At 40.3% G+C, this 19,277-nt stretch overlaps 1 protein-coding gene across 1 annotated transcript in view; it reads right to left on the bottom strand.

Moving 5' to 3' along the window:
* Positions 1 to 19,018, bottom strand: part of PPEF2 (protein phosphatase with EF-hand domain 2) — a 45,397-nt gene extending 26,379 nt beyond the window's left edge. The window contains exons 1-2 of the mRNA XM_068542149.1: positions 18,945 to 19,018; positions 4,072 to 4,209 (exon numbers count right to left, since the gene is read on the bottom strand). Of these exons, the coding sequence (XP_068398250.1) occupies positions 4,072 to 4,126 (55 nt within the window). The 5' untranslated portion in view covers positions 4,127 to 4,209; positions 18,945 to 19,018. The remainder of the gene's footprint in view (positions 1 to 4,071; positions 4,210 to 18,944) is intronic.
* Positions 19,019 to 19,277: the final 259 nt, after the last annotated feature.

Here is a 19,277-nt window from a genome sequence, read left to right as displayed (position 1 = left end):
CGGGGAAAGGGAAGGGGGCAGGGGCAATATAGAGGAAGGGGAGTAAGAGGTACAAACTATTATGTATAAAGTAAGCTACGAGGATATAGCGTACAACGTGGGAGATATAGGCAATAGTTTATAATAACTGTAAATGGAAAGTAACCTTTAAAAATTGTGTTAAAAAAAACACATTCAAATGCAAAAAAAAAAAAAAAAAATGGATGGGATGATGCAGGGGTCAGAGGGTGGGGAGGACATTTTGATACTGCAACAATAGACAGGATGTCAGGAGTCTGGTTCTGGGCCTGGAACTGCCCTGACCAGTGATGTGGCCTCAGGCAAGTCAACTTTCTGGGCCTCAGTGTTCTCATCTGGAAAAAGAGATGAACTAGATGGTAACTGGGGAGAAGAAACACACACACAAAATAACTACGTACTATCATGTCAGGTGGTGGTCACTGCTTGATATCCCCAAGTTCCTTCTATCCCTGTGGCTTTGTGTCCCCATCACAATACACCCAGGACCATGCTGACTACCCAATCCGAAGGGCAGCCTTTGCTTCTCCTTTTGCCAGGACCTGTGCTGGGTGGTCGTGTGCTGCAGGATGGCATGAGTAGGCTGAATTCTTCCTTTGAGCTCTGGAACCTGCAGTCAAGTACTGCTGCCAGAGAAGAGGACAGCTGTCCACGTGAGTAACTAGATTCTCCTTAAGCTCCTGGGCCTGAATGTGCCACCAGGGATGAATGGAGCCTTTGTGGATAAAGCTGGATTGCAAAGGAAACCCAGCAGGTTCACTCAGGTCAACCTTGTGAACAGTAGACAGATTGATTTAATACACCTAGCTTGCGTTAGAGAGCTAACGGAATTCCTACTGATGTCCCTAAGAGGAGATGAGATACAATACTGAATGGGAAAAGAGAACTTGAGAGAAATTTAAGCAAAGCTGAATTTGGTTTTCTGTGAGGAAAAAATGTCATACACTAAGTATGTCCCAAAGGCACTCACGAAATAATAAGCGATGAGGATTGAATTCTGTAAATCCCCATTCAGAGTAGTGAATGAAACGTCCAGAGTAAGCGGTACTTAAAGTAACAAGTCATGGGAAACACACAGACAACTGCACCTCACCCTAGACCTACAGCATCAGAATCTCTACAGGGAACCCAGGAATCTGTAGGTTTAACAAGCTCCATGATTGATCCTGACTTGTGCTGAAGGGTAGGTATCACTGAGGAATATCATGACCATCAAGTTTCCGTGAAAATGTTGTTTGCTAACACCTTGCCTCAAGCATTTTAAGGCAGGTGCTGCCAACTGGACATACTTACATCCTCAGTACCTCTTCGGCTGCTCAGGGTAGGCAGGGTAGGCAGACCAGGCAGTGCCTCTGTTTCTCCCTTTTATTCTCCCTCCCAATCCTCTGTCTAGGGCCTGGGTTCCATTGAGATGGGTGCTGTGAGGTTGTAGCATAGTTTAAGGACCTCTACCCCATCCTCCCTTCCCATCAGTGCAATACTACATGCTTGGGCTCCTCTTCCTCAGCCTCGTGCAGACTAAATCCTACGGCAAAAGTTACAGATACACCTGGCTGTTAAAATTCCACATTAAGGACAAGGCAACCACGCGGGGAGACAGAGGCCAAGGTGAAGAGCCGTCCTGGAAGCAGAACCTCCAGCCCCAGCTGCCCTGAGGATCATAGACAAGCCATCGAGCTGGGCCCTCTGCAAATTCCTGACCCACAAAATCATGAGCAGAATAAAATGATTGTCTTAAGCCACTCAGTTTTGGGATCGTTTGTTACACAGCACCAGATAATTGGAATGGGAATTGTATAAATGTTTTATAAAATTATAAAGCAAATTTAAATCAAAATTTAAAAAAAAATCAATCTCTAAAAAGCAAAAGTCAAACAAGTGAATCTAATCTTGTACAAACTAGTGGCATAACCACACAGAAAGGAGTTCTTTCAAATGACTTGAAAATTCAGTAAGTTGTATATGCCTAGTGGATGTACTCAAAGGACAAAAAGAACTACAAAGAAATCTTAAAGAGTTTTCAGTAATCATATTGTTATAATAGTATTGTTATTATTTTTCAGAAACTTTTTTATATGCTGTAGGACAAAGTAAATAATACCACATCAGTATCATTAGGGAAAAAAGTTTTTTTTAATAAAGAGAAAGGAGATATAAATATAATATCATATCAAAGTTTTTAAGTAAAAATATTGTGATCCTAAATATAAATTGGTCATTAAAATAATACATATTTTCTGGATCTGGTCACTGAAAAGGTGTAGGAAATAATGACCAACCTGGTAGCGAACACCCCAAGCTCTGGAGAAATAGCTATTTCTGGTCTGGAGCCAAAAATATGCAAGATGAGCCTGGGACCTATTGCCAAACTAGAAAGGAAGCCATGAGCTTATAAAGATGCTTAGGCTTATATAAACAGGGTGCTGTCACTATTTCCCTTGCTTCCTCCTTCATCTCTGGCTGCCTCTCCTCGGCCTCCTTCACTGGCTCATCCTCTTCGACCGATGCTTAATAAGTACTGGAGTCCCTCATGGCTCTGTCCTAGGCCCTGGTCTCCGACCTATCTTTACTCTCACTCTAGGCTACTTCAGTGACCCCCATGGCTTCAACAATCACCCGTACTCTGATGCCTTCCAAATGCATGTATCTCCACCAACATCTCCAAAATCCAGATCTGAATATGCAACTGCCTACTCAGCACATCCACCTGCATGTTGCATGGGCATCTCAAACCCAGTGTGTATAAACTCAGCACCTTCCTTCTACTTGAGCTTGGTTCTTCTCCATTATCTTTATGTCAGAAATTGGCATTATCACCTGCCGATGTTTTCTAGCTAGAAACCTGGAGGTCATTCTTGATCCATCCTTTTCCCCAACCCCACACATGTAATCAGGTGGATCCTATCAATTCCACCTCCTGAATATTGTTGGAATTCACCCTCTTCTCTCCATCTCTACTGCCACCAACTCTGGACCAAGGCATTATCATCTCCTGCTTAGATGACTTTAGTAGCTTCTAAATTGTTCTTCTGGGCTTCCCTGGTGGCCCAGTAGTTAAGAATCTGCCTGCCAATGCAGGGGACACAGGTTCGAGCCCTGGTCCGGGAAGATCCCACATGCTGCGGAGCAGCTAAGCCTGTGTGCCACAACTACTGAGCCTGCGTGCCACAACTACTGAGCCTGCGCTCTAGAGCCCGGGAGCCACAACTACTGAGCCCACGTGCTGCAACTACTGAAGCCTGCGTGCCTAGAGCCTGTGCTCTGCAACAAGAGAAGCCACCACAGTGAGAAGCCCGTGCACCACAACAAAGAGTAGCCCCGGCTCGCCACAACTAGAGAAAGCCCGCGTGCAGCAACGAAGACCCAACACAGCCAAAATAAATTAAATAAATAAATATATATATTTTTAAAAAATAATAAATAAATAAATAAATAAATAAATAAATAAATAGTTCTTCCTTCTACTCTTACCACCACCATCCAGCCTGCCTCAATCCCTTCTTCATGGAAGCCAGAAGGGTCTTTTATGTATGTAAATCTTATTCTAGAACTCACTGTTTTGAAATCTTCAGTGGTTCTTCTTGTCTTTAGGATAAAGTTTAAAATCCTACAAGCTCCTGAGTGACGTGGGCTCTGCACACCTCAGCAGCCTCATGCCATGTCACCCTCCATCTTGTTCACTTCAGACCACTCAGTTCCTTGAATGTGTCTCTCTCCTTGCTACTTCATGACCTTTGTACCCTCTACCTAGAACGTTCTTTCATCTCCTTTTTGCCCAATCTTATTTCATTCAGTTGTAAAGGTGTAGTTTGGGATAAACCCAATGGACAACACTGACTCCTTGAGTAAATTTTAATTCTATTAAATATAGTTCATCAAGTCCTAAGACATTCAGCTGAGCATCCTAGTGGTCATGTCGCAAGGAGGAGAAGCCGATTTTCAAGAGTTAGCATGAGGAGAAATGACGATTTCCTGCCCACCCTGAGAAGCCCCTCCCTATGCTATGTAGGCTTCGGGGTACCCACAGTTAGTCTGAAGGTGGGAAGCACATACCTTTCTCTGCATTCTGGAAAGCAAAATGATGTTGGGTTGAGGCGCCGCTTCCCATAGCTTAAGTGTAATGTTTCTGCAGGATGCAGATAGCAGGTCCAAGGGAGAGTGAATTGTTTGCTGACAAAAGGAAGAAGGAACCTGCAATAGGGAGATTTGGGCAGAATATTAGTTCAGGTAGACCAAATTATCTATGAACCTTGTGTCCCACATCATAAAAAAAAATGTGAGGCTATCATGTGATAGCACCCTCCCCGCACCTCCCCAGCCTCAGTGCATGAGATATTTCTCCCCTATGTTCCCTCCATGTGTCATCTCATCTCTCCCCTATGTTTTCAACCTTCCTACTAGATTTTCTTCAGTCTAAAAACATACTGAAGTCTCTTCTCAGAGCATTTCATCATCATCGTCATCCTTTGACCTCCTATATCCCTCAAGCTATAACCCAACTTCTCTTTTCTTCTCATCCAGATTTCTCTGGAGTAGACCACTTACTTTCTCCTTAATTCCTCTTAACACCATGTTTTTCATCCTCACTACTGACCAAACCTTTTCATGCTGATGTCTCCAATGCCTTCATCTTTTCAGCCCTGACCGTGCCAGAACAGCAAGGCCATCATGGCATAAGTCATGCCTTGATTTAAATTCTACCCCTTGGCTTTCCATGATGCCATGCGCCTATCTCTTGTTGACACAACATTAATCAGTCAATCTAAGAAAGAGTTGGAAAATTTTATTTGAGCCAAATTTGAGGATTTATAACCCCGGAAGAGCGTCTCAGAAAGCTCTGAGAACTGTTCTGCTGGTTAGAAATCAAGGCACAGTTTTATATAAGTTGCTTTTGAGACAGAGAACTGTACAGCAAATGATGTATTACAGTTTACACAATCCAGATCTGCAAGTACAAAGTGGCGGGTCATGTGACCCCTTACAAGATCAAGAGGGAATGTCATCTTCAAGCAATTGTCTTGTTGGTGCTGGGAGAATGATGTCTTTACGGCTGAGCAGGTATTCCTGCCGATCGGGGAGGTTTGGTTGATGCATAATGCAGATACACAGTTCACAGTAGAGGGGAGAGAGGAGGCCAAAGGGCAGAGAAATTTTTTTATGTTTAAATTCTTCTTGTCTTGCCATAAAATATGAATTTTATTTCATACTGTCTCTTTCTTCTCTCTCCTTCCTGAGCTCATTTTTCTCTATCCACCCCTTAAATGTCAATTTGATTTGTATTCTAGTCTCAAATGTCTGCTCTCCTCACTCTGTATATGCTTCTTTTTTATTTTTTTTGTATATGCTTCTTAAATAACTGAGTCATCTCACACTTTCAGCTATCACTTCCTCCCTCTTAAATCTCCATCTCCATTTCAGACTAACTCTAAACTTCAGCCTCACACACCCAGCTTCCTGCTGAATTTTGGGGTGCCTCAGGCTCCATGTAACGCAAATAGAACTCATCTTCCCAAAAGCCTCCTCCTCCAGCCTCATCTCTCTTTTCTCCTTTCTTCGACTCTACTTCTTGACCACCATGACTTCTGGGTTCTTGCTCTTACCTGGAATGTCCTAGCCCACACATGACTAACTTTACTCATTCCTTAAGGCTCACTTCAGGCCTCACCTTCCTTAAAGAAGCCAGTTCAACACGCCCCTCCTCTGAACTCCTGAATATCCTAGTCACATCTCTGATGAAATAAAATTTACATTTCAAGGCAGGACAAGAAAAATTAAACACAAAATTCTCTCTGTGTTTGTTTGGGCCTCTTCTTTCCCTAATGTGTAGTATGCATCTGCATTACACATTAACCAGACCTCCTCAAAGACGGGGGTGCCTGCGGAAGCATAAAGATGAATATTTTTTCTTTCTTCTTATGCTAGCAATGTGACTTCTTAGAAGAATAGTGCTCTTTCCCAGCTCCAAAGGGGGTCATGGTGACTTGCTGCTCACTTTGCCCATGCTTACCTGGACTGCGTATCCTTGATGAACTTCATGTAAAATATCAGTGTGTCATTTTGATGTACAATTCTTCGTCTCCAAAATGTATATGACTGTGCCTTTGACTCCTAACAAGTGGAACAGTTCTTAGAGCTTTCTGAGAAGCTGCTTCCTAGGTTACAATCCTGTTTGGCTCAAATAAAGTTCCCTTTATTTTTCTTCTTAACTTGATAGTTAACTGAATTTTCCTCGTCCTTTTCTTGGGGTAGCCAACAGGATATCAGAGACACCCACAAGAGGACACCTGGAGTCTACCCCAAACCAGTGTTTGGTACCAGCATGGGCCCTTTGAGCCCCATCCACTTCTTAGTATTCCTCAGGTGCTTCGGTGAGTTCTTCTGATATCCAGACACCATTGCTTTAAATGACGTCCTGAATTTTATTCAAGCTGTTTCTCTTGGGGCTTGGAGTCCTAAGGGGATACTGGTATATTTCCTATTTCCTAGCCAGGGACCGAAGGGGAAATTCCTAGGCAGACACCTAGGAGGAACTTTGAAGTAAACTGGATTGGCCATCTTTTTTTTTAAATTTGGCTTAAATTGGAAAGATTATGTGTATATGGTCTGAACAAACCGTTGCTGGTGAAATGAGAGACTGAGCCTGCTCAGCTCTGAAGAAAAGGGACTTCGCTCCTTCCGGCCATAATGTGTCCTCAGGTGACTGAGAACCTAGCGGAAGTGTCTGAGAATCAGTCCTCATGCCATGCAGTGGTCCTACAGGGGATCCCAGTACAATCATTAAGTAAATTCTGCTCCCCAGGGGGCACAATAAGGCACAATCACCTAGTGCTCTGGGCACCCATGGCAGTTTTAGACTGCTGGAGAGAGAGACTCAGACATGTAAGAGAGTCGAACAGACCCAAGGGTAACTCCTTGGGAAGCTAGACTCAGAAGCAGCACACATTCGATCCATCACACTGACCTCAGAAAGTTGTTCAGATCATATCTGAATTAGGGTACCAAATGAATAACGGGAAACCGTGCCTCAAAGGCCGAACAGCTCCGGTATGTGCACCCACTCCTGGAACCCCGGCTGGCTTCATGTACAATTGAAACAAAGCCAATGTTTGCAAGCACTTTAATCTTAACTCTTAAATGGCCAGGATAGAATTCTTTTGACGTTCCAAAACTGTAGAGAAAACCAGCTTGATAAAACATCTTTGCAAAATTCTGACCCTGAGAGAACAAAAGTATTCCTAGGAGAAAGCTTAAAGTTATAACTCTTATCATGTCTTGAAATGTAAACATAGCCCATATCGCCTGAGACTACAGCCTTGGCTCCATTAATAGAACTTAAAACTGAAAGGGGGAAAAAAAAAGGAGAGGGGAGCTTTCTAAAATGCAAGCAAGAAAACTATGAGATCTCTGTCTGTGTCTATCTGGATGTATGTATGTCTGTGTGTATGTTATAAAAATAATATAACCCTACCTCTGGATGGTGTTATCAAAATTATTTGTAAAAGAGCTCTATTTAATTGACTTAAAAGCAAGTGCTTACAAATCAAATATTTCTAAATGTAACTTAAACTAACACAAATTTTTAAAGGATCACGTGATCTAGGATTAATATTTACTGAAACAAGAAGCAAGTTTAAACTGATGGTTTAATTAATATAGACATGTTTTTAGAGTCATCAACATTAAGTAGAATACTTTTATTGCACCTAGGTTTACTGAAATTCAATAAGTTCATTTATCTAAGTTATAAATATTGTTAACAAGAAAATTAATGATCTGATGATATTTTCATAGGTAATGAAATAGATATAAATGGGATAAAAGGTTTTGGGTAAACTATTTAAGAACAATTATGTTTTATGGTATGTCTACCTAAAAATAGTTTCTCCAGATTTCTGGCAACTTGAAACCTTAGAGTTCTGGTAAGTTAAATGACAGAAATTCATTGAATGTCTAGATCATTTTTTTTCCTCTAGACCATTTTTAATAAGATAAAATGCTGAAACATTAATTGCTAAAGGAGTCTACGTTTACCTATTTTTGACTTCTTATTACAATGAAACTAAATATGTATGAGAATATTAATAAATATTTTGTGCTTTATTGAAAGAGTATACTATGAAATGGCATATATTTCTAGAAATTTATTCTAAAACGGGAACCTTGAGAAAAGAGTTTTATGCATGGTCAAGACTATCTTAGAGGAACTTCCCTGGTGGAGCACTGGTTAAGAATCCGCCTGCCAATGCAGGGGACACGGGTTCGATCCTTGGTCTGGGAAGATCCCACATGCCGCAGAGCAACTAAGCCCGTGCGCCACAACTACTGAGCCTACGCTCTAGAGCCTGCAAGCCACAACTACTGAGCCCACATGCCACAACTTCTGAAGCCTGCATGCCTAGAGCCCGTGCTCTGCAACAAGAGAAGCCACCGCAGTGAGAAGCCCGCACACCGCAACAAGAGTAACCCCTGCTTGCCGCAACTAGAGAAAGCCAGCGCGCAGCAATGAAGAACCAATGCAGCCAAAAAAAAGAAAAAAAAGACTGTCTTAGATTAGATTGAATTTGATTAAATAAGTGAAATTTAATATTAAGTGTGAAAAGGTGTAAAACTAGAATTTGATTTTTTTCTCTAAGTTTTCTTTGAAATGTTAATTTGCTTTGAATAACAGATTGTGAAGTTTCTTTACCAGTAACTTTCTGCACTTGCCTTTGAAATCGTTTACTGTCACTTTGGTTAAGTGAATAAATATTGCTTCACAGTGACTTATGATCCTACTTGGCCAAACATTTAAAACGTTTTGATATCTTTGACAAACTTTCTCAAATCAAATTCTAAATGAAGTTCTTTTGACCTCTAGCTAACTTTGGGATACTACAGAGGGCCCCTGAACATCTCAAAGAGAGATATTAAAATAATCAGGCTTATTTGGTCTGTTAAATTACATGGGAAACATTGTCAAATGAGTAATGATAAACCTTCTTAAGTTATATTCTATGGGTAAACGTTATTAATATAAATGTTCTAGAAATTGTATGAAGTTCCTAAAATTTGAAATGTCCATAATTCTAGTCATTATCTTAAAATTTCATATGTCACAGAAATAGCCAAATTTCCTTGACAATTGCATTGTAATCAGGTCTTTAACCATGCTTTTAAGTCTTTTGTCACTTATAGATAGCTATTGTCTTACTCTGACCCTTTTACAAAAATGCTTGTAAATGACTTGCTTTTACGCTCCAAAACTAAATTAGACTCGGTAGCAAAAGGACTTCTACATTGTATGTGGACCCTTTCAGCAAGGGTTCTCTTATGTAAGACTACTGAAGACATAGTAATGGGGTCTCCTTTAACTATTTATGTCCCACACTCAGTTGAGTCTCTTCTAAACTCTCACTACATTTAGCACTATTCTGTATGCCAACTAACTTCTTAAGAGGCATTGTTGCTTTCTGCACCTAATACTATCTTGCTTCTATGTAATAACAACCCTGCAACATTGCTTCCAGCACTACAGGAAGAAAACAACCAAACTGCATAGTGTTAACAGATTATCTTTTTGCTCCCAGGAATGACTTACAAGAAGCTCCTATTGATAAGGCTAATCTATTTGATTTACAGATGGGTCCTCCTTAAGGGATGAATATTACCAAGCTGGGTATGCAATAACATCCGCAGTGGACACAACTGAAAGTTCTTATTTATCAGAAACAATGTCAGCAAAATAAGCTGAACTAATTGCCTTAACCCAAGCTTGCCAACTAGCCAAAGACCAGATAACAAATTTTTACACTGACAGTTGCTATGCTTTTGGAGTGGCACACAATTTTGGAATGCTGTGGAAACAATGAGGTTTTTAACCTCTTCAAGACAACCTATTTAAAAAATGGGGGAATTCCCTGGCGGGCCAGTGGTTAGAACTTAGCACTTTCACTGCCAGGGGCTGGGGTTCAATCCCTGGTCGGGGAACTAAGATCCTGCAAGCCGCGAGGTGCAGCCAAAAAAAAAAAGGAAAACAGGTTGCAGAGTTGTTAATTGTTATGCAACTGCTCAAACAGTTAGCAATTATTAAAACACCAGGGCATTCCAAATCTGACACTGTGGAAGCAAAAGGAAATCAGCTTGTTGATGCTGCAGCCAAACAGGCAGCTTTAAACACTAATCTTGCCCAGCCTTGAGAATGTCCACTGCTCTCCATTAACCCTGCTAATGAAATAAAAGATTTCTTTCTACAGGCTCAGGAAACCACCGCTAAGGAAAAGAAGCAGATACTGGAACAAAAAGCGGAATTTTGACCCCACCACACAAATATGGTTTAGACCTGATTAAAAAACAAACCAGAAAAACCTTATAGTGTCTACTGAAGCACAATTGCCATTACTCCAGCATGTACATCTGTTACCCCTTGGGCATCCGAGAAAATGGTTTTATAGAAAAAACAATATTTTTGGAAACTTTCACCCATGGTGGTTCAAAAGAAATATATTACATTATTGACAGGGTCTTATTGAGACACTTTAAAAAACTGGTAACTAGCTCCTTTTACAGCAAGCTTCTAGGAGATGAAAACCTTAAGGATCATGGAATACTATCTCAAGGTTTTGCTTATTAGAAAGGACATCAAATAAAAGATCTTTGCAGCCACGATGGCAAGAACCTTGTCAAGTATTATTAACTGATCCATGTACAGCCAAACTGAAAGACATTAATTCATGGATTCACATCTTTATTTTATTTATTTATTTAGGGCCTTGCCACGTGGCTTGTGGAACCTTAGTTCCCCCAACCAGGGATCAAACCTGGGCCCCAGCAGTGAAAGTGCCGAGTTCTAACCACTGGACCGCCAGGGAAGTCCCCCACATCTCTCATTTTTAAAAAGGGCCCTCCAAACTTGCACAAGCCTCTTAGACAGCCTCATCCACCAGAGGGCAGACAGCAGAAGCAAGAAGAACTAAAATCCTGCAGTCTGTGGAACAAAAACCACATTCACAGAAAGACAGACAAGATGAAAAGGCAGAGGGCTATGTACCAGATGAAGGAACAACATAAAACCCCAGAAAAACAACTAAATGAAGTGGAGATAGGCAACCTTCCAGAAAAAGAATTCAGAATAATGATAGTGAAGATGATCCAGGACCTCGGAAAAAGAATGGAGGCAAAGATTGAGAAGATGCAAGAAATGATTAACAAAGACCTAGAAGAATTAAAGAACAAACAAACAGACATGAACAACACAATAACTGAAATGAAAACTACACTAGAAGTAATCAATAGCAGAATAACTGAGGCAGAAGAACGGATAAGTGACCTGGAAGACAGAATGGTGGAATGCACTGCTGCGGAACAGACTAAAGAAAAAAGAATGAAAAGAAATGAAGACAGCCTAAGAGACCTCTGGGACAACATTAAAGGCAACAACATTCGCATTATAGGGGTCCCAGAAGAAGAAGAGACAGAGAAAGGACCAGAGAAAATATTTGAAGAGATTATAGTCGAAAACTTCCCTAACATGGGACAGGAAATAGCCATGCAAGTCCAGGAAGTGCAGAGAGTCCCATACAGGATAAACCCAAGGAGAAACACGCCAAGACACATAATAATCAAATTTGCAAAAATTAAAGACAAAGAAAAATTATTGAAAGCAGCAAGGGAAAAACGACAAATAACATACAAGGGAACTCCCATAAGGCTGACAGCTGATTTCTCAGCAGAAACTCCACAAGCCAGAAGGGAGTGGCATGATACACTTAAAGTGATGAAAGGGAAGAACCTACAACCAAGATTACTCTACCCAGCAAGGATCTCATTCAGATTCGATGGAGAAATCAAAATCTTTACAGACAAGCAAAAGATAAGAGAATTCAGCACCACCAAAGCAGCTCTACAACAAATGCTAAAGGAACTTCTCTAAGTGGGAAACACAAGAGAAGAAAAGGACCTACAAAAACAAACCCAAAACAATTAAGAAAATGGTCATAGGAACATACATATCGATAATTACTTTAGACATGAATGGATTAAATGCTCCAACCAAAAGACACAGGCTTGCTGAATGGATACAAAAACAAGACGCATATATATGCTGTCTACAAGAGACCCACTTCAGACCTCGGGACACATACAGACTGAAAGTGAGGGGATGGAAAAAGATATTCCATGCAAATGGAAATCAAAAGAAAGCTGGAATAGCAATAGTCACATCAGATAAATTAGATTTTAAAATAAAGAATGTTACAAGAGACAAGGAAGGACACTACATAATGATCAAGGGATCAATCCAAGAAGATGATATAACAATGATAAATATATATGCACCCAACATAGGAGCACCTCAATACATAAGGCAACTGCTAACAGCTCTAAAAGAGGAAATCGACAGTAACACAATAATAGTGGGGGACTTTAACACCTCACTTACACCAATGGACAGATCATCCAAACAGAAAATTAATAAGAAAACACAGCTTCAAATGACACAATAGACCAGATAGATTTAATTGATATTTATACGACATTCCATCCAAAAACAGCAGATTACACTTTCTCCTCAAGGACGCACGGAACATTCTCCAGGATAGATCACATCTTGGGTCACAAATCAAGCCTCAGTAAATTTAAGAAAATTGAAATCATATCAAGCATCTTTTCTGACCACTACGCTATGAGATGAGAAATGAATTACAGGGAAAAAAAATGTTAAAAAACACAAACACATGGAGGCTAAACAATACGTTACTAAATAACCAAGAGATCACTGAAGAAATCAAGGAGGAAATAAAAAAATACCTAGAGACAAATGACAATGAAAACACGATGATCCAAAACCTACGGGATGCAGCAAAAGCAGTTCTAAGAAGGAAGTTTATAGCTATACAAGCCTACCTCAAGAAACAAGAAAAACCTCAAATAAACCATCTAACCTTACACCTAAAGGAACTAGAGAAAGAAGAACAAACAAAACCCAAAGTTAGCAGAAGGAAAGAAATCATCAAGATCAGAGCAGAAATAAATGAAATAGAAATAAAGAAAACAATAGCAAAGATCAATAAAACTAAAGGCTGGTTCTTTGAGAAGATAAACAAAATTGATAAACCATGAGCCAGACTCATCAAGAAAAAGAGGGAGAGGACTCAAATCAATAAAATTAAAAATGGAAAAGGAGAAGTTACAAAAGACACCACAGAAATACAAAGCATCCTAAGAGACTAGTACAAGCAACTCTATGCCAATAAAATGGACAACCTGGAAGAAATGGGCAAATTCTCAGAAAGGTATAACCTTCCAAGACTGAACCAGGAAGAAATAGAAAATATGAACAGACAAATCACAAGTAAGGAAATTGAAACTGTGGTTAAAAATCTTCCAACAAACAAAAGTCCAGGACCAGATGGCTTCACAGGTGAATTCTATCAAACATTGAGAGAAGAGCTAACACCCATTCTTCTCAAACTCTTCCAAACAATTGCAGAGGAAGGAACACTCCCAAACTCATTCTGTGAGGCCACCATCACCCTGATACCAAAACCAGACAAAGCTACTACAAAAAAAGAAAATTACAGACCAATATCACTGATGAATATAGATGCAAAAATCCTCAACAAAATACTAGCAAACAGAATCCAACAACACATTAAAAGGATCATACACCACGATCAAGTGGGATTTATCCCAGGGATGCAAGGATTCTTCAATATACGCGAATCAATCAATGTGATACACCATATTAACAAATTGAAGAAGAAAAACCATATGATCATCTCAATAGATGCAGAAAAAGCTTTTGACAAAATTCAACACCCATTTCTGATAAAAACTCTCCAGAAAGTGGGCATAGAGGGAACCTACCTCAACATAATAAAGGCCATATATGACAAACCCACAGCAAACATCATTCTCAATGGTGAAAAACTGAAAGCATTTCCTCTAAGATCAGGAACGAGACAAGGATGTCCACTCTCACCACTATTATTCAACATAGTTTTGGAAGTCCTAGCCATGGTAATCAGAGAAGAAAAAGAAATAAAAGGAATACAAATTGAAAAAGAAGAAGTAAAACTGTCACTGTTTGCAGATGACATGATACTATACATAGAGAATCCTAAAGATGCCACCAGAAAGCTACTAGAGCTAATCAATGAATGTGGTAAAGTTGCAGGATACAAAATTAATGCACAGAAATCTCTTCCATTCCTATATACTAATGATGAAAAATCTGAAAGAGAAATTAAGGAAACACTCCCATTTACCATTGCCACAAAAAGAATAAAATATCTAGGAATAAACCTACCTAGCGAGACAAAAGACCTGTATGCAGAAAACTATAAGACACTGATGAAAGAAATTAAAGATGATACCAACAGATGGAGAGATATACCATGTTCTTGGATTGGAAGAATCAATATTGTGAAAATGGCTATACTACCCAAAGCAATCTACAGATTCAATGCAATCCCTATCAAATTACCAGTGGCATTTTTTACAGAACTGGAACAAAAAATCTTAAAATTTGTATGGAGACACAAAAGACTCCGAAGAGCCAAAGCAGTCTTGAGGGAAAAAAGCAGAGCTGGAGGAATCAGACTCCCTGACTTCAGACTATACTACAAAGCTACAGTAATCAAGACAATATGGTACTGGCACAAAAACAGAAATGTAGATCAATGGAACAAGATAGAAAGCCCAGAGATAAACCCACGCACCTATGGTCAGCTAATCTATGACAAAGGAGGCAAGGATATACAATGGGGAAAAGACAGTCTCTTCAATAAGTGGTGCTGGGAAAACTGGACAGCTACATGTAAAAGAATGAAATTAGAACACTCCCCAACACCATACAGAAAAATAAACTCAAAATGGATTAGAAACCTAAATGTGAGACCGGACACTATCAAAAACTCTTAGAGGAAAACATAGGAAGAACACTCTTTGACATAAATCACAGCAAGATCTTTTTTGATCCACCTCCTAGAGTAATGGAGATAAAAACAAAAATAAACAAATGGAACTTCAAAGCTTTTGCACAGCAAAGGAAACCATAAACAAGACGAAACGACAACCCTCAGAATGGAGAAAATATTTGCAAACGAATCAACGGACAAAGGATTAATCTCCAAAGCATATAAACAGCTCATGCAGCTCAATATTGAAAAAACAAACAACCCAATCCAAAAATGGGCAGAAAACCTAAATAGACATTTCTCCAAAGAAGACATACAGGTGGCCAAGAAGCACATGAAAAGCTGCTCAACATCACTAATTATTAGAGAAATGCAAATCAAAACTACAATGAGGTATCACCTCGCACCAGTTAGAATGGGCATCATCAGAAAATCTACAAACAACAAATGCTGGAGAGGGGGTGGAGAAAAGGGAACCCTCTTGCACTGTTGGTGGGAATGTAAATTGATACAGCCACTATGGAGAACAGTATGGAGGTTCCTTAAAAAACTAAAAGTAGAATTACCCTATGACCCAGCAATCCCACTACTGGGCATATACCCAGAGAAAACCATAATTCAAAAAGACACATGCACCCCAATGTTCATTGCAGCACTATTTACAATAGCCAGGTCATGGAAGCAACCTAAATGCCCATCGACAGACGAATGGATGAAGAAGATGTGGTACATATATACAATGGAATATTACTCAGCCATAAAATGGAACGAAATTGGGTCATTTGTTGAGACATGCATGGATCTAGAGACTGTCATACAGAGTGAAGTAAGTCAGAAAGAGAGAAACAAATATCGTATATTAATGCATATATGTGGAGCCTAGAAAAATGGTACAGATGAACTGGTTTGCAGGGCAGAAATTGAGACACAGATGTAGAGAACAAACGTATGGATACCAAGGGGGGAAAGCCACGTGGGGGGGTGGTGGTGTAAAAAAAATTTAAAAATAAATAAATAAAAAGGCCCCTCCACCTAAATGGACTTCAGGCCCTGTTTCTCGCACCTGACTTCAACTAACTAATTCAAGCATCACCAAGCTAGGACAGAAGAAGAAGACAACAGTAGCAGACAGCTAACCCAAGAGTCTGGACCAGGCCTGTTAGACCCATCCTACTAGTTCAACTGTAGTGTTTACCAAATATCTATCTCTCTATCAAAATTTAAAGTTATTGGTTTTACTTCTAGCTATCCTTTTGCCCCAGTGTTGAAGACGGAAGGAAAATTCTGTAGTAAGTTGTCACAAAGTATAGTTACTGGAGGCAATTTAACTGATTGTTGGATCTGGCATCAAATTCCTTGGTCACTAAAAGGCTGATATAGATCCCTCATAATTGTTGACACTGACTTTTCAGATGTTCCTCTAAAGTGTTTCCTGTCAGCTTATACCTCCATGTTTGTTTACTACCTTTGATAAATGTACTCAATTCTGAAGTTTCTGTAATGGGAAAGTGATGTTGGAAAACGAAATGGCTCGATTTTTAAAACTGCTTTACAATGGGAAACTTGTTCTATAATCCAGACTGAATGTTGTGCTTTCATACCAGATTAGTCCGCTAATATAGCTATCTAATGACTCACATATAAAATCAGGTTTCTGCATTGAACAATCCCCTTTCCAGTCTAAATGAAATTCTGGGTAAATGGTTAAGCCCTGGGGATTCATGGCTTAAATCTTTGCTTCTGACTTTGCTATTGTTGTTGGCTATATTGATTGTGCTCTGTGTGATTAAGAGTAATAATCTCTTGTGCTTCTCAACGTATATTTAAAACTCCAACTAGAATAATGATGTCTAAATGACTTGAAACCATTGATGATATCTATAATTCAATATAAAACAATGGGCATGAATAATGCACATACAGGGTAAATTCACATAAGTACTACTGGACAACCTAGAATTGACTATCAGTCCTTGCCAAGCATTCTATTAGTCATTTTGATGTACGATCCTTTGTCTCCGTAATGAATATGACTGTGCCTTCCACTTTTAAGAGGCGGAACAGTTTTCAGAGCTTTCTGAGAATCTACTTCCTGGGTTATAATCCTCAGTTTGGCTCAAATAAAATTCCCTTTTTTTCCTCTTGATAGTTCACTGAATTTTTGTCAACATTTTCATCACTGAAATACCATATTCTAGTGTTCAATTTTGTATCTCTCTACTATTAGACTGAGTTCCTTGAGAGCAAAGATTGTGTGTGAGCAAATTCATCATTTTATCTCCAGGACTTAGCACAGTACCTGACACGGAGTGGAGATTCATTAAATAGTAATTGAATAAACTTTATGCTGGATTTATTTTTACACAACATAGATGAATCTTTCTCTAGCTCTTCTTCAGGAAGCTCTGTGAGATGTACTAACTAAACATCAAGAGTGGATTTCACATCTATATTCTTTTACTCCTTTACTTCTACCCCATTCTCCTTCCTCTATTTTTGAAGGTTATTGTACTGGGGATTGTCAGAGTTGTTATCTTTTCCCTTGCAAATCAAAATGAAAGGCTCACCTTGCTTATCTTGGTTTAACATAATAAAGAAATAATCAAAGAAAAAAGCACCATATCTTTTTTTTTTTTTTAAATCCACAAAATGGTTCCCAGATATAAGGGATGTTGTGAAAGCAGAATCTGAGTATGGGGTAAAGTGAGAAGCCATCATGACCAAAGCAACCAAACTCCCCCTAGATACCTGCAGTTTTAGAGATGGAAGGGAATTCAGCAATGATTGAGTCCACCAATGACTCACAACTTGCTTTGATCATTGGTAACTTGCCTATAGAGCCGTGCTATATATTAAAGTGTTTGGGGTTTGGAAGTGCACAGAATAGAAAGAAGTAAAATAATTCTCAGGGCAAAAAATGAAAAAGTAAAAACTGCATAAGATCAAAAATGGAAAATGGGGTGCTTCCCTGGTGGCGCAGTGGTTGAGAGTCCGCCTGCCAATGCAGGGGACACGGGTTCGAGCCCTGGTCTGGGAGGATCCCACATGCCGCGGAGCAACTAAGCCCGTGAGCCACAATTGCTGAGCCTGCGCGTCTGGAGCCTGTGCTCCGCAACAAGAGAGGCCGCGACGGTGAGAGGCCCGCGCACCGCGATGAAGAGTGGCCCCCGCTTGCCGCGGCTGGAGAGAGCCCTCGCACAGAAACGAAGACCCAACACAGCCATAAATAAAATAAATTTAAAAAAAAAAGAAAAGGTAAATGGGGGCTTCCCTGGTGGCGCAGTGGTTGAGAATCTGCCTGCCAATGCAGGGCACACGGGTTCGAGCCCTGGTCTGGGAAGATCCCACATGCCGCGGAGCAACTGGGCCCATGGGCCACAATTACTGAGCCTGCGCGTCTGGAGCCTGTGCTCCGCAACAAGAGAGGCCGCGATTAGTGAGAGGCCCGCGCACCGCGATGAGGAGTGGCCCCCGCTTGCCGCAACTAGAGAAAGCCCTCGCACAGAAACGAAGACCCAACACAGCCAAGAATAAATAAATAAATAAATTAATTAATTAAAAAAAAAAAGACTATCTCCTATTAAAAAAAAAAAAAGAAAAAGAAACATGAGCTTGGTATGTCCTCAGCGCCTTTTGGTAATGACTGCTTCTCTAGCTGGTGATTCCCCAGCTGAGCCATCTTCCCAGGTAACTGGCACATTTACACTGCATGGGTGAGAGGCCTTGTCCTTCTAGGACTTGACTTAGTATCATGCATATCTGACATTATCTTTTTTTTTTTTTAATGTAGGTAATTGTTTATCTGCCCACTAAGTGAACCCAAGAAATGCAAGATTCATCATCCAGGACTCCAAGACCTCAAAACACACACAGCAAAGACCCTCCCTTGGTAAATGGATGAGATAACAAAGGGGCCGTCTCTGACTCTGTCCCCAGGCCAAATCTGTATCTATTTCCCGTGTGAAACATAAGTTTGTTGCCCTCATGGTCTCAGCTATTTTCTGTACTTCAGGCTAGAAAGAAAGCTCTTACCTTCTTTGGTATGTGTTTACTACGAGCCACAACGAGGCAGAAACCTCTTTAACACACAGGTGTGATCCCCATCTTGTCTTCAGAGCTGGCCGAGGGATCCAGGGCTGATCTGATTTCTTCCAGATCTAGAGTCCGATAAATTAGGTGCCGGCCTAGTCCGGCATACCTTCCCTGAGAAAGCCAGTGAGGATATCCACAGCCAGGGCCAAGCATTCAGGGCTCCCTGCTTTCCAGCAGCAGGCAGCTCTGACCTCAGTCAGATCAGGCCTGCAAGGAGGATTTGAAGAGGGAGGTTGCTCAGTTGGGGTGTGTCCCTCACACCCAGGCCCAACC

The sequence above is a fragment of the Eschrichtius robustus genome, chromosome 4, assembly GCF_028021215.1.
Source record: "Eschrichtius robustus isolate mEscRob2 chromosome 4, mEscRob2.pri, whole genome shotgun sequence".
NCBI classification, from domain to species: domain Eukaryota; kingdom Metazoa; phylum Chordata; class Mammalia; order Artiodactyla; family Eschrichtiidae; genus Eschrichtius; species Eschrichtius robustus.
Note: the sequence above shows the minus strand (reverse complement) of the source record. Positions and strands in the feature narration are given on the sequence as shown.